Here is a 12,900-nt window from a genome sequence, read left to right on the forward strand (position 1 = left end):
CAAAATCGGGTTAGAAATGGCGAAGGAGTAGCATTTTGAAGCAAAATGTACAATATAGGTCAAAGGTCAAGGTCAAAGGTCACAACTGAAATTCTGTATACAAGTTTCAAAGCTCCCATGTAGTGCTATCATATAAAGCAAACAGAATCAAAATCGGGTTAGAAATGGCGAAGGAGTAGCATTTTGAACATTTTGATCACACACGGACGCACACACGGACGGACACACGGACGGACACACGGACGGACGGACACACGGACACACACACGTACGGAGCCCGTTTCATAGTCCCCTGCTCGAACTCGTTCGGCGGGGACAATTAAGAGTGTTGACCTCTCAACAGACTACAAGAATAGCTTGTATGTGATTACACTTTTCTAAGCACAGGTTAAGAGCACTTCAAGGCTTACACTGCAGCTATTTTGTACCACATCAATATTTAATCTATGACAAGAAGACAGATAATAATGTCTGGAGATAAGGACCATGTACCCCCACCTCCTCAAAAGATCACACTATTTCACTGTATTCCAACAAAGTATGGCCCTGTAATTACATAATGCAGACTGATTGACAAGCTTATTGATCATGATACACACCGATTGACTACTGACCTGTTCACATTGATTTCTATGGAAATTTATCTTCATTTATTTCCAGCCTTCGTCCTCACACAGAGCTTTTTCCATTTGCACTTTTCCTAGCTAATGTTATACAAGAAAATGAAATTTCAGCCCCTGACATTCTACTAATATCATCATGTATTCATCTCTCCTCCCTGTACAATTATATCACCATTGAACATTCCTTTTTATAAAATGGGCTTTAGAATCTCTGCAATCTGACTGGTCAATTGTCATGCATTGATTTTTACTGATCCACACTGAGCCATGCTTCCGGTAAAATACAAACGCATGGCTCAAGCCTTGGACAGTGTTGTACACGTATCGGACGCATGATGGGGCAAAGAGTTGAATTTCAAGTATTTATGGGCTCATTTTATAAAACAAATGATGCACAGGCTTGTTTCGTGGATGGATGAGAATTGGATGCTCTCATTTCACTTTGGAAACCGTCTAAAACCCACTCACTGCGCTTGTGGGTTTAACAGTTCCAAAGTTAAACTTGCGCATCCAATTCTGACTGATCCACTCTGTCCTGTGCATCATTTGTACAATGATGATATTTTGGCATGATGTTCCAAAATATGTCACAGTGATAAATTGCTTAAGCAATATATCACTGTGCAATTGGAGACATCTGTTGTCTTTTAAACTAATATAATATAGAAATAAGAATACCCATGATATACTTGCCTCCAATTTTGAGTATGTATCACAACTATTAATGCCAGGGGCACCATTTATGTGATATCAACCTCGAGGTACCAGTAACACGAATGAGTTGGGGTCTCAAATGATGTGGTTACTGTGATATTAAGCAAATAATCAACATTGGTGAAGGTGATGGGACAAACTATCACCTCCGAGGCGATCTGGATGTCGCTATCTTTCTGAAGCGCAGCTGAGGAAAGATAGCGTACACATTCAGATCGCCAAGGAAGCGATAGTTTGTCTCATTGCCTGAAACTAAAAGTTGATTATTTGCTTTATATTCCACATCTAGGGTCCTAGAAATTCCCATTTTATTCCACATCTGAAACCGTTTTAGCTGTCTTTAGGTATCTTTAGGACTTAGGCTACGTGTGCGCATAGATGACAAAACAATTAATTTGCTGCACGCACCACGCGGCATTGAAGTGAAAGTGCGTTGCACTGTGTACTATCAAGTGACCTAGTTAAATGATAGTCCACAGTGCAACGCACTTTTATTTCGCACGTACTCCTCTCGCATTAAGACTGTATGGACTGCCAGAGATCAGCAAAACAAACAGATGTCTTTATAGATGACAAAACAATGACTTTGCTGCGCGCACCACGTGACACTGAAGGGAAAGTGCGTTGCACTGTGTACTATCAAGGGACCTAGTTCTTCTCAGGTGATGTGATGGGCAAAACTACGCTTTATCACGCGATCAGCTCTTGACCAATCATATAGCAAGATCCTTAGTATGGGGAATATAATACGTACTAACTTGATGACATACTTGCTTCTCATTGCAATATGGACTGTAACTACTTGATACACCTGGTCTGTAAAAGCCTAATGCATTGGCATTGGCAGCTTGCGTGTGCAGGTGCTCTCTACCTGGCACTCAAACCAGTGACGATGATAAACACAAAACTGACATTCGCGTCACTTCTAGATCTACTATCAACCACCCTGACCTCAGATTTGATCGACATTCGAACCAAAAGAAGCGAGCAGACACCATCCCTACCCATCTGATACCAACACTCCACAGGAGCTGCTATAGGCGTTTTCACATCAGCCCGATAAAAATCCAAGTTCGAGATATTTTTTATTTTCCCAAGTCAGAAAATAGCGCGCTATTTCGAAACATCGGGCTGATGTGAAAGCGCCTTATGAGACCCGAAAGAAATTTCTTATCCTCTCCCTTTGCAAGATGTGGGCGACCACACCTGCGTTCATTAATGGCAAACAATACTCCAAGTGCTTAAATATTATGTGTACCACATATATGTTATTGAAATCATGCTTGTCATCGCCTTGGGAAAGCCTGCATTGCCTCAGCCTCTCAGTCATCAATACTTATCTTTAAAGGACCCATGAAATCCATTGTGCATGTTGATTTGTGTTGATTTATGATACCCTCAACATCTCTTTTGCGGTGAAACGGATATCTAGAAACATTCCGATATATTTTTAACGATTTTTTTCTTCCATTTTTCTTCAGATTACTTGGGAATGCCCACAAAAATCCTTCCAAACCAATATTCCTCAGATGACCTCATCTGTCAATCATTGCTAAAGTACTGAAATGTTTAACAAAAGACATTGGAATGCACCTTCCCCTCGACTCAGCATAACTTGCATGTTTCAGTGATATTAATGTGACTAACAAAAGACATGGCGAGGGAACATGCAAGTTATGTTGAGTCGAGGGGAAGGTGCATTCCAATATCTTTTGTTAAACATTTCAGTACTTTAGCAATGATTGCCATATGAGGTCATCTGAGGAATATTGGTTTGGAAGGATTTTTTGTGGGCGTTCCCAAGTAATCTGAAGAAAAATAGAAGAAAAAATCATTAAAAATATATGAAATGTTTCTAGATGTATTCATTTCACTGCAAAAGTGATGTTGAGGGTATCATAAATCAACACAAATCAACATGCATTTGAATTTCAGGGGTCCTTTAAATCAACTCTGATCCACAACAATGTACATTAATTTACTCATCACAACTCAGCTGCGGCATGAACAAAACCAGTTTCTTACAGTTCTACAGACAGTATGATGAGTTGGCTACCTGCAAAGACACAGCCATTCATGTTGTATCCTTTTAAATACCGTAATGGTCCCAGTACGCTGGTATAAATATTTACTGGTAGTGGAGAATTTTTGTTTGTTTGTCTGTTTGTTGTTGTTTTTTAAAGGATATTGAAAGAAATGTGAGGTGATGACATCATCGCTTAATATTCATAGCATATTTTGGAATATCATGTTGAAATATATGATAAAGAAATGTTCAGTGGGGATACAATTTGATATGATGGAGAGATGGTGAATACATTACATGATGATAATAAATTTACATATTTACTACGTTGTAAGTTAGTGAAATGTTAGGGGCATTGGTCATTGTGACCTACAACATCACTGCTACACTCAACTATACACAGCCCTGTCGCTGTATAACCTGTGCTTCGCACGACATCTGGTCGGGCTATGCTACACTAAAAAATTAAAACAAACAAACAAACAAACAAACAAACAATCAACAAACCCAAAGAAAATCTAGTTAATTAAGAAATGCATTCGTACCCTTAAAATGAGCTTGGAGTCACCTTTTCTTGTAATCTGTTACATACAAATAAGACAAGGATGCAATGTGTCCCTCTGACATTGTATTGCATCAACTAAGGCATTTAAACTTGTAACAATTACGTCGACCGATGAAGTATGAAAAGAGTTCATGGTCATGGCATGGAGCCTAGCTAGTAGTAGGATATGGCTATGAATTGATGGCTATATGCACAGCATGGAACACATGTACTGCAGTAAACTGTAAATTTATTTCTATTTCTTCTTCTTCTTCTTCTTCTTCTTCTTCTTCTTCTTCTTCCAAACTCGTCAAAGATCTCATCAACCCGACCCATGGCAAGTGGCTCCCAGCCAGCGACATCAAGCTCCCCCCACTTCTGCGACGATCTTCACTTCGCCTTCTTGATCACGAACTCCCCCACCTACACGAATCTCTCATCGAACACTTCCCTGCCCTCTTCACCACTGACGGACTTCGGTCATCCACACATCCCCCTCATCACATCTCCGCAGGCATTGTTTCCCCCCTTCCGGCCAGAACCAGTGACAATCGAAACCTCCTCATCATGCCCACCCATTCCATATACCGCATCCTTAACAAATCAGTGAACTCTTTGCCGTCTTTCACCTCAACAGCCTGGCACGAAAACAGCGTGCTGTCACCAACAAAGACAATTCACTGGTCGGACATTCATCGTCCCCCCTCCTCCAAACGAGATGGAGATATACAGTATAAACTGTTGCACAATGTCCTGCCACCACTCACAGTCCTCCACCACTTCAACCCTGATATCTCACCAATGTGTGGATGGTGCGATGAAAGGGGGACCATTCTTCACCTGTTTCTCACCTGCCAGGCCATACAACCTGCCTTGGACCTTCTCCACAACCTGCTATCACATATTCTGCCTACGACCAAGCTCGACTTCGACCTCTACTGGACACTGGGTGCCACACGCGCGAGGTCGAAACAGGGAAGCCGTGTGCCTATCCAATTATTTGATTGTTAGCCTAAAGAGCACCCTCTATTGGCTCTATCGTACCTCTCGGTTCCTAAACCCGATCCCCTTTTGGACGACAAAAATAAAGAACAGGATCACTATTGAATATGAATTTTATAAGTTACAGAACAACACGAGCACCTTCACAAAACGATGGTCTCACAACAACTCACTCTTCACGATGCACGGGGAAAACATCACATGCAGAGCTACCAAGTCTCACGCATTCTGAGTAAGACTCAAGCATTTAGGGGTCGTCTCACGATCTCACGCATCGGGCAAAGTCTGCAATTTGGGCCCATAATAAGGAGCATAGCTCAAAGGATTAAAGTGATAGTTACAATTGAAGGTATATTTTCCTTTTGTCTTTCAAAATAAGTAAAAAATAGTCACTTAAGTATGCATGCACCTGATTGCACCATTAAGAGCTAAAAATTGAAAAAGGTCCCTACCGTGGGAGGCCACGGGGCCGGGGGAACCCCTCCCAGGCTCCCACACCCTCGCTTGCGCGCACATTCGCTCGCCGAGACGCCAAGTCATGAAAATCTCACTCATGAAAAATTTTTGAACTTGGCATCCCTGCACATGGTTGATATAATAATTACCCACGCCGATGAAAATCGGCAGGGGGTTATGTAAAGGGTTCCGTATGTTTGTTTGTTTGTTTGTTTGTTTGTTTGTTTGTTTGTTTGTTTTTTTGTTTTTTTGTTTGTTTGTTTGTTTGTTTGTTTGTGTACAAGATAACAAGAGAACGGGTAAACGGATTTGCACGAAATGTTCAGGGAATGTTTGGATAATGACAGGAAAGAATCGATTAGATTTTGGTGATAATCGGTTGACCCTTGCAAATTCTGTGTGACCTTGAAGTTTTGACCCCATGGTATAGTGACCATTCCGAAAATTTCCCGTTTCTCACTTTGCGATTTTCCGCTACCATACGAAGACATAAACTCCCCAACGATCCGACTTCGCTGCTCAAATGTTCGTAAGAATTCCGAAATTTACGTTTAGGCCTATTTGAGGGACTATGTCCTTCTAGATTTATGAAAGTTCGTTCTCCGTCATCACAAACTGGCCCGTATTTTGATGATTTTTCAAATTAACATTGATTGTTTTTTTCGTTGGAGGAGCATTTTGCTCGGTCGCAGTCACACTGCACGATATGCGTGCTCAATGTCAATGCGTGTGCAAGGCCGCTGAAAATGCATCGCGCTCTACACTGTTGGTGCAAAATTGCACCGGGGACGTTGCGGCGCTCGTTGGTGGCCGAATACTGGTGCAGTAGACATTTGCATTCAACCCTTGCATTGAATAATTCCCGTAGACACTAATCATAGGGGTAATTGCCTAGGGGGTACGTAAATTTTGTTTTTCTTTTTTGCTTTTGTGGATACCATCAAAGATCGTACACTCATACGACCTTTGATATTTGATGATTTTTCAAATTAACATTGATTGTTTTTTTCGTTGGAGGAGCATTTTGCTCGGTCGCAGTCACACTGCACGATATGCGTGCTCAATGTCAATGCGTGTGCAAGGCCGCTGAAAATGCATCGTGCTCTACACTGTTGGTGCAAAATTGCACCGGGGACGTTGCGGCGCTCGTTGGTGGCCGAATACTGGTGCAGTAGACATTTGCATTCAACCCTTGCATTGAATAATTCCCGTAGACACTAATCATAGGGGTAATTGCCTAGGGGGAACGTAAATTTTGTTTTTCTTTTTTGCTTTTGTGGATACCATCAAAGATCGTACACTCATACGACCTTTGATATCATCACACTCTCGGCTTGCTATAATCAAAATATCCCGCAAGAAAACGGCGTATTTCTCGATTTTTAGCGCTTTTTCCGCGACCCGTCGCGTAGACAATACTCTTAAAACTGGACTTAATTCGCGCGCGCTTGGAAAAGTTCCGATTCTGCACTTTTGACGGTGGAATTTGGGATTTTCGATGGATTTTTGGAGGAGACTTAAGGACTTTCCTGTACGTGAATGAGTGTTAATACCGTATGTGTAATTATGTGATTTGCGTGTGATGTGACTGTAGAACCAAAGATCGTACACTTCAGTGTACGATCTTTGGTAGAACTCACTGGCTGGTGATAAAGCACACTGGCAATTAAGTGGCCGAATTCTGGTAGATGACCGAATGCACATTATGTTTACCCCGACTTTGTACTTAGGCGTGGGTCTGCCGCCTTTGACGGCCCCTCTCTAGTTAATATTTGTTTTCTGTGTCACTCTTAGCTCAACACGTTTTAAGCGAAAGCATGAGAAATCTTCATGCTGACTGTAAGCACAGTCATCAATTGTTTTGACTTGTATGTACGCATCATAACGTGTACCAATGTGAATAGCTTGCAAGCATGATGTAAACAAAGTATTTTTTTGAAAAGCCATAAAGTTTTCCTTTTCTTCGGTGTAGAGCTTATTGCCTCCCCATAACGCTGCACAATGTTTTGCGACGTTTATAAATATACAGTACTATCCGCTGCCACCACAGCATGTACGCCATAACCTGGCCAAATAAGAATATCTGAGTTACTCATGTATACCCACTGAAAACAACAATTAGTTTTCAATAGCATCGTTACGAACACTCTGCTAGCAAGCTGACTGCAGCACTGTTGTAAAAACCTCCTTTAGTTGTTATGATAATGTAATCATGTCGACTGCAAACGCAGTCATTAATTATTGTTATACTTGACCTGATTTGCATTTAACACCTCGACTTTACCCCATGGAAATTGTAAACCACCCGTGATGCATTAAATGCAAAATAATAATGGTTATAATAAAATGTCAAGGGTGAATATGTACCCCCTTTTTAGAAATATTTTGTATTTTGTGCAAGAGTGATGTAAATAAAGTACCATTTTGAAAAGTCAAAAAAAAAAAAAGTCTTCTTCTTCTTCTTCTTCTTCTTTTGGTAGAAGGCCAATATTCTCAACCAACAGTTTTCATCTGTCTTCAATAGGATGAGGATACATCAACTATCCCAGACAAGGGTAGGAGTCCATTCCCGTCCATGGAAAGGATATGCGTCTCTCCTGCCGGAGTCTTCAAGCAACTCTCCAGACTTGACTCCCATAAGGCTTCAGGACCGAACGAGATTCCAACTAGACTTCTTGAAAAGAACTAGCCCAGGAGTTAACACCAATCTTTACTTTCTTCTTCCAAGCATCGGTCGATCAAGGCGAGATTCCTTCTGACTAGAAAGAAGCAAATGTCTCCCCATGCAGTCTTCAAGTCTGGTGACCGGCATGACCCGTCAAACTATCGCCCGATCTCCCTAACATCTGTAACACCACTGCAAAATGCTTGAACATCTTGACATCTTGACATCTTGACACACACAACAGCCTATCCAAAGCACAGCATGGTTTTCGAAAGAAGAGATCCTGCATCTCACAGCTTCTTCTCGCAATCCAAGACCTGGCCAAAGGTATAGATGACAGGCAGCAGATCGAAGTCATATTACTAGACTTTTCTAAGGCATTCGACAAGGTCCCACATGCCAGATTACTACACAAATTAGAGTATTATGGCATCAGGGGAAAGCTCCATGACTGGCTGTCAGATTTTCTTCACAACAGAACCCAAAGAGAAATACTTGAAGGCTCAACTTCAGACGTCAAGAATGTAACCTCTGGTGTTCCACAGGGTAGTGTTAGAGGGCCTTTGTTGTTTTTGCTGTTTATCAATGACCTGCCTGATGTACCTGTCCAGCAGCTGCACTGTTAGGTTATTTACTGACAATTGTATGGTCTACAGGACAATCGAGTCAGAAGCAGACACCCACAAACTGCAGCATGATTACCCTGCAACGTTGGGAAAATGACTGGTTGATGGAATTCAATCCAAGCATGTGCCAGGCACTCCGTATCACCAACAAACGGAAACCTATCATTGAGACATACAACATCTATGGGCAATCACTGGCAGACAGTAATACAGCAAAGTACCTTGGCATCCACATAAATTTATACACAAAAACCTGAGCTGGAATCATCATATCAATCAAATTACAAAGAAAGTAAACTCCACCAGTGCTTTTTTTCCCTCCAAAGAAACATCCACCCATGCCCAAGAAAAATTATGGAATATGCCAGCATAATATGGGATCCCTACACACAGTGCAACATCAACAGGCTTGAAAAGATCCAACGCCGCTACACTCACTTTGTGTTCCAAGACTACCGACTACGACGCACAATCAGTGTAACAGACATGATGGCTAAACTGGGATGGCCCACACTCCAACGGGGTGGTCCACAACTTGAAATTTTAGCATGTTGCAAGCTCACAATCTGAGAATATTGCAGAAATTGAATATGCGCGGAGCGCACACGATGAGTACATCGTACGCAATATTTTGCTGCTTATCTCTCTTTGTGCTGCTTACATTCAATGTTCTCTCTCATGTTTTGCACACAAATATCTAAAGTACCTAGTAGTTTGATGTTTCTTATGTTATGCACATGTTTTGCACATTTTTGAATACTTTTACTTTGAGCTTGTTGCAAATTCTTGAGGATGTTGCATAGCATGTTGCTGGCTTTTTAGGATGTTGCACAAGAATTTTAGCATGTTGCAGCGACATGCTGAAACCCCTCGTGGACCACCCTGCTCCAAGAACGAAGAGCCCAAGCCAAAGTGTACATGATTTATTCCATCCTGAACTCACATGTAGATACTCCACTTGACTTAATTCCTACTTGCACATATAAATACCCGCGGGGACACTCACAAACGCTGTATATTCCATATTATGCTCGCACTCTGACATACCAAAAAAGCTTCATATCAGATGCAATATGACTCTGGAACAGTCTACCTGATCAGCTCATAGGATGTACCTCCCCACTTACATCTTAAGGACAGGGATGTAAAGTTCAAAAAAAATTTTATGAGTGAGATTTCATGACTCGGCATCTCGGCATGCGAATGTGCGCGCGAGCGAGGGTGTGGGAGGGGTTTTTCTCCCCTGTGGCCTCCCACGGTAGGGAGGGTTTTCAATTTTTAGCTCTTAATGGTGCAATCAGGTGCATACTTAAGTGACTATTTGTTACTTATTTTGAAAGACAAAAGGGAAATATACCTTCAATTGCAACTATCACTTTAATATTTTGAGCTATGCTCATTATCATAGGCCCAAGTTGCAGACTTCGCCCTATGCTTGAGAAAAATGGGTGTCATGCGTGAAATCGTGAGATGGCCCCTAAATGCTTGAGTCTCACGCAGAATGCGTGAGACTTGGTAGCTCTGTAAGGAGGAGGTGCAAAATCTTCAGCTCCGTTTTATAGACAGTGGGAGTATTTTTTAGCTGCACATTTTTTTTTTTCTAGCACTGTACATAGCCCACATGTATTTTTTAAATCTTTTTGTTTTTATTAACGTATTTAGGTGTATAATATAGGATGATACAAGAAGAATAATAAGTAACATATTTACAAAAATAGTGCACAGTTTCTAACAAAAGGATTGAAGCACAGGAGCAGTAACACATGAGAATTGTAAAATGAAACATATGTGGTTTAGTGGCTATATAATGTTAACATATGAGAACTAAACAAACTAGGATTGAGGTCAGACTTGATTTACATCGTGTAATGAGAAGGACCACTTCTTGAAGTGGGCATTTAACTTATTTTGTTTCTGTGCTATTTTGTACCCGATCTTTATTTTATATTTCATAAACACAATAAAAGCATGAAAATTTGGTTGCTTTTTCTGAAATCTACATCTATAAATGTAGAATTTCATATACAAAAACAAACAGTTTATCGATCCCCTGATCATGGATCTCGTCGTTATGAATTCCAAACATCTTATTGGTCAAAGAGAGGTTGTAGTGAGAACCTGTTTTCTTTCTTATGAATGAATTTTATCTGGAGCACTGCCACTGTAAACTGCCTGCACTGCACACCCAACCATAACTGCGACCGGCAGCCCGCCGCAGAGCGGCGGGTCTCCGGGGCTAACCCAACCAGTACGCTGATACACCTCATGGTGGACTGTACTAGATCTAAGTACTTTTTCTTTGAGAGGAGAGCCGTTACCGGTACCTATATAGGACTGTAATTCGTTTCTAAATTCTAGTATTATGACAGTCTGGGTCTTAGCCCGATCGATAGTTATCTGGGTCTGTAAAATGCTCCACGTACTCCAAAGAAAAAATATTCGCAGCCGGAGCCGGTGCCCCGACACCGAGACCCCGGGGAATTACCCCGTCCGCCACCGGGGTTACGATGACTCGACTCCGCACAAAAGTCTACTTGCTGGACAAGGCCACCAGCCAGGGATTGATTGTTCTGTACTTACCTGTCTTTCTTCATCCGTAAGTCCCGAAACGATATCATCAACCTCAAAAAAGGTGCTTACAGTACTTGCTGGTCGCCTTGAATATATCGCGGAGGATAATCGAGGTTTAGGGAGGAATGCTTTCAATAAAAGTGAGGGGTTCGTCCTCCGCAGATTACGGAGAGCAGTCAGGGCCATGATGTCCACACACCGGCTGCATGTGCTCCAAGAATGAAGGGTAAACAGCAAAGTTGATAGTAGGTATTTGTGTGTGTTGTGTGTTTGTGTGTGGGGTGGGGGAGGGGCGGGGGGAGGGGCGGAGGGAGGGGGAGGCGGTGGGAGTGGTTTTTCAGCTCTGAAAACTTTGAAAGGATAGTGCTACTGTATCTAAAGTTGGTACAGGATCAGTCATGAATAGAATGTGTAATAAAGAGTGTAGAAAATCTCAGCTTAATTTGACAATCCTTTCGTTGTGGTTGTGACAAAGTTTTACATTATATTTTTCCCCCCATCTATTGCACATCGTGCAACTTGGTGAGATTGTAAAGCACTTGAATAGACACTAAATTTCAAAACCTTTTTTTCCAAGTAAAGACTCTTCCAAAGAGTATATTTTTTCATTATTTAGACAGGTTAGGAAGGTCCAGTTATATTGAGTTACAAATCATTTTTAAAGCTTAGAGTCTGCTTTTTCAGAATCCATGTCTTATGACTTTTTGCTAGTTTTGTGATCAATGCACAGTCACAGGTATAATTACATACTTTTTTCTCAACAGTGCATATGAAGCTCAGCTTTCCTCGTATCTCTCTTGGAAGATAAAGAAAGAGAGATATACTGTAGAGAGAACTTCAATGAAGAGAATGTGAAGTGGGGGAAAAATATAAAAAATATCAGAAGAATCATAAAACCACAACATCCAAATATCAAAGTTTAAGTAGTTTTACTTTTCTTCCAATGACTGATATTCACTAGTACACATATAAGCAGTTGCTCTTTGATGCTTTTTATTCATTCAAGATGCCTATTGTCATGGATTGAGCACTAACTTTTTGTTCTCTGACAGCCCATTTGGGTCCCTAAATCTTTGAATTTCAAATTTTGGTGGCCCGAAAAATAAATATAGTGGCATATATATATATATATATATATTTATGTAAATACATATATAAAGAGTATATTATATATATATATATATATATATATATATATATATATATATATATATATATATATATATATGTATATATTTATGTAAATACATATATAAAGAGTATGTTATATATATATATATATATATATATATATATATATATATATAGCAAAAACTTTGAGCAAAAAAAATGGGTTTTCATCTGGATTCGAACCCGAGACCTCCGGATTACTAGACCCAAACCCTTAACTCTCTTTGCTCTTTATTTTGTTTTGTTTTTTCTTTAGTTTTCGCTATTTATTATTACAATTGTTTCTGGTCAGTTTTTCCTTCCTTGTTCAATATATATATATATATATATATATATACACACACACACACACAATATATTGGTTTGTCGGCTCTAACCATACTACCCTGATAAAATGACAGACACCACAGGTGAAATACATGTACCTGCCAGCACACAATGAGTGGATGAAAATAAAAAGAGACTTAGAGAACTTGACTCAAAGCCAAAAGTATGATATCCAA

The 12,900-nt window shown here is 40.5% G+C and overlaps 1 protein-coding gene across 1 annotated transcript in view; it reads right to left on the minus strand.

The window, feature by feature from the left end:
* LOC139745658 (isovaleryl-CoA dehydrogenase, mitochondrial-like) overlaps positions 1 to 11,429 on the minus strand; it is a 37,076-nt gene extending 25,647 nt beyond the window's left edge. The window contains exon 1 of the mRNA XM_071656053.1: positions 11,237 to 11,429. Coding sequence (XP_071512154.1) covers positions 11,237 to 11,413 — 177 coding nt within the window. The 5' untranslated portion in view covers positions 11,414 to 11,429. The remainder of the gene's footprint in view (positions 1 to 11,236) is intronic.
* Between the last annotated feature and the right edge of the window lie 1,471 nt (positions 11,430 to 12,900).

Source organism: Diadema antillarum, unplaced genomic scaffold (assembly GCF_040938485.1).
Source record: "Diadema antillarum isolate AM-2024a unplaced genomic scaffold, OU_Dant_1.0 seq00001284_RagTag, whole genome shotgun sequence".
NCBI lineage: Eukaryota > Metazoa > Echinodermata > Echinoidea > Diadematoida > Diadematidae > Diadema > Diadema antillarum.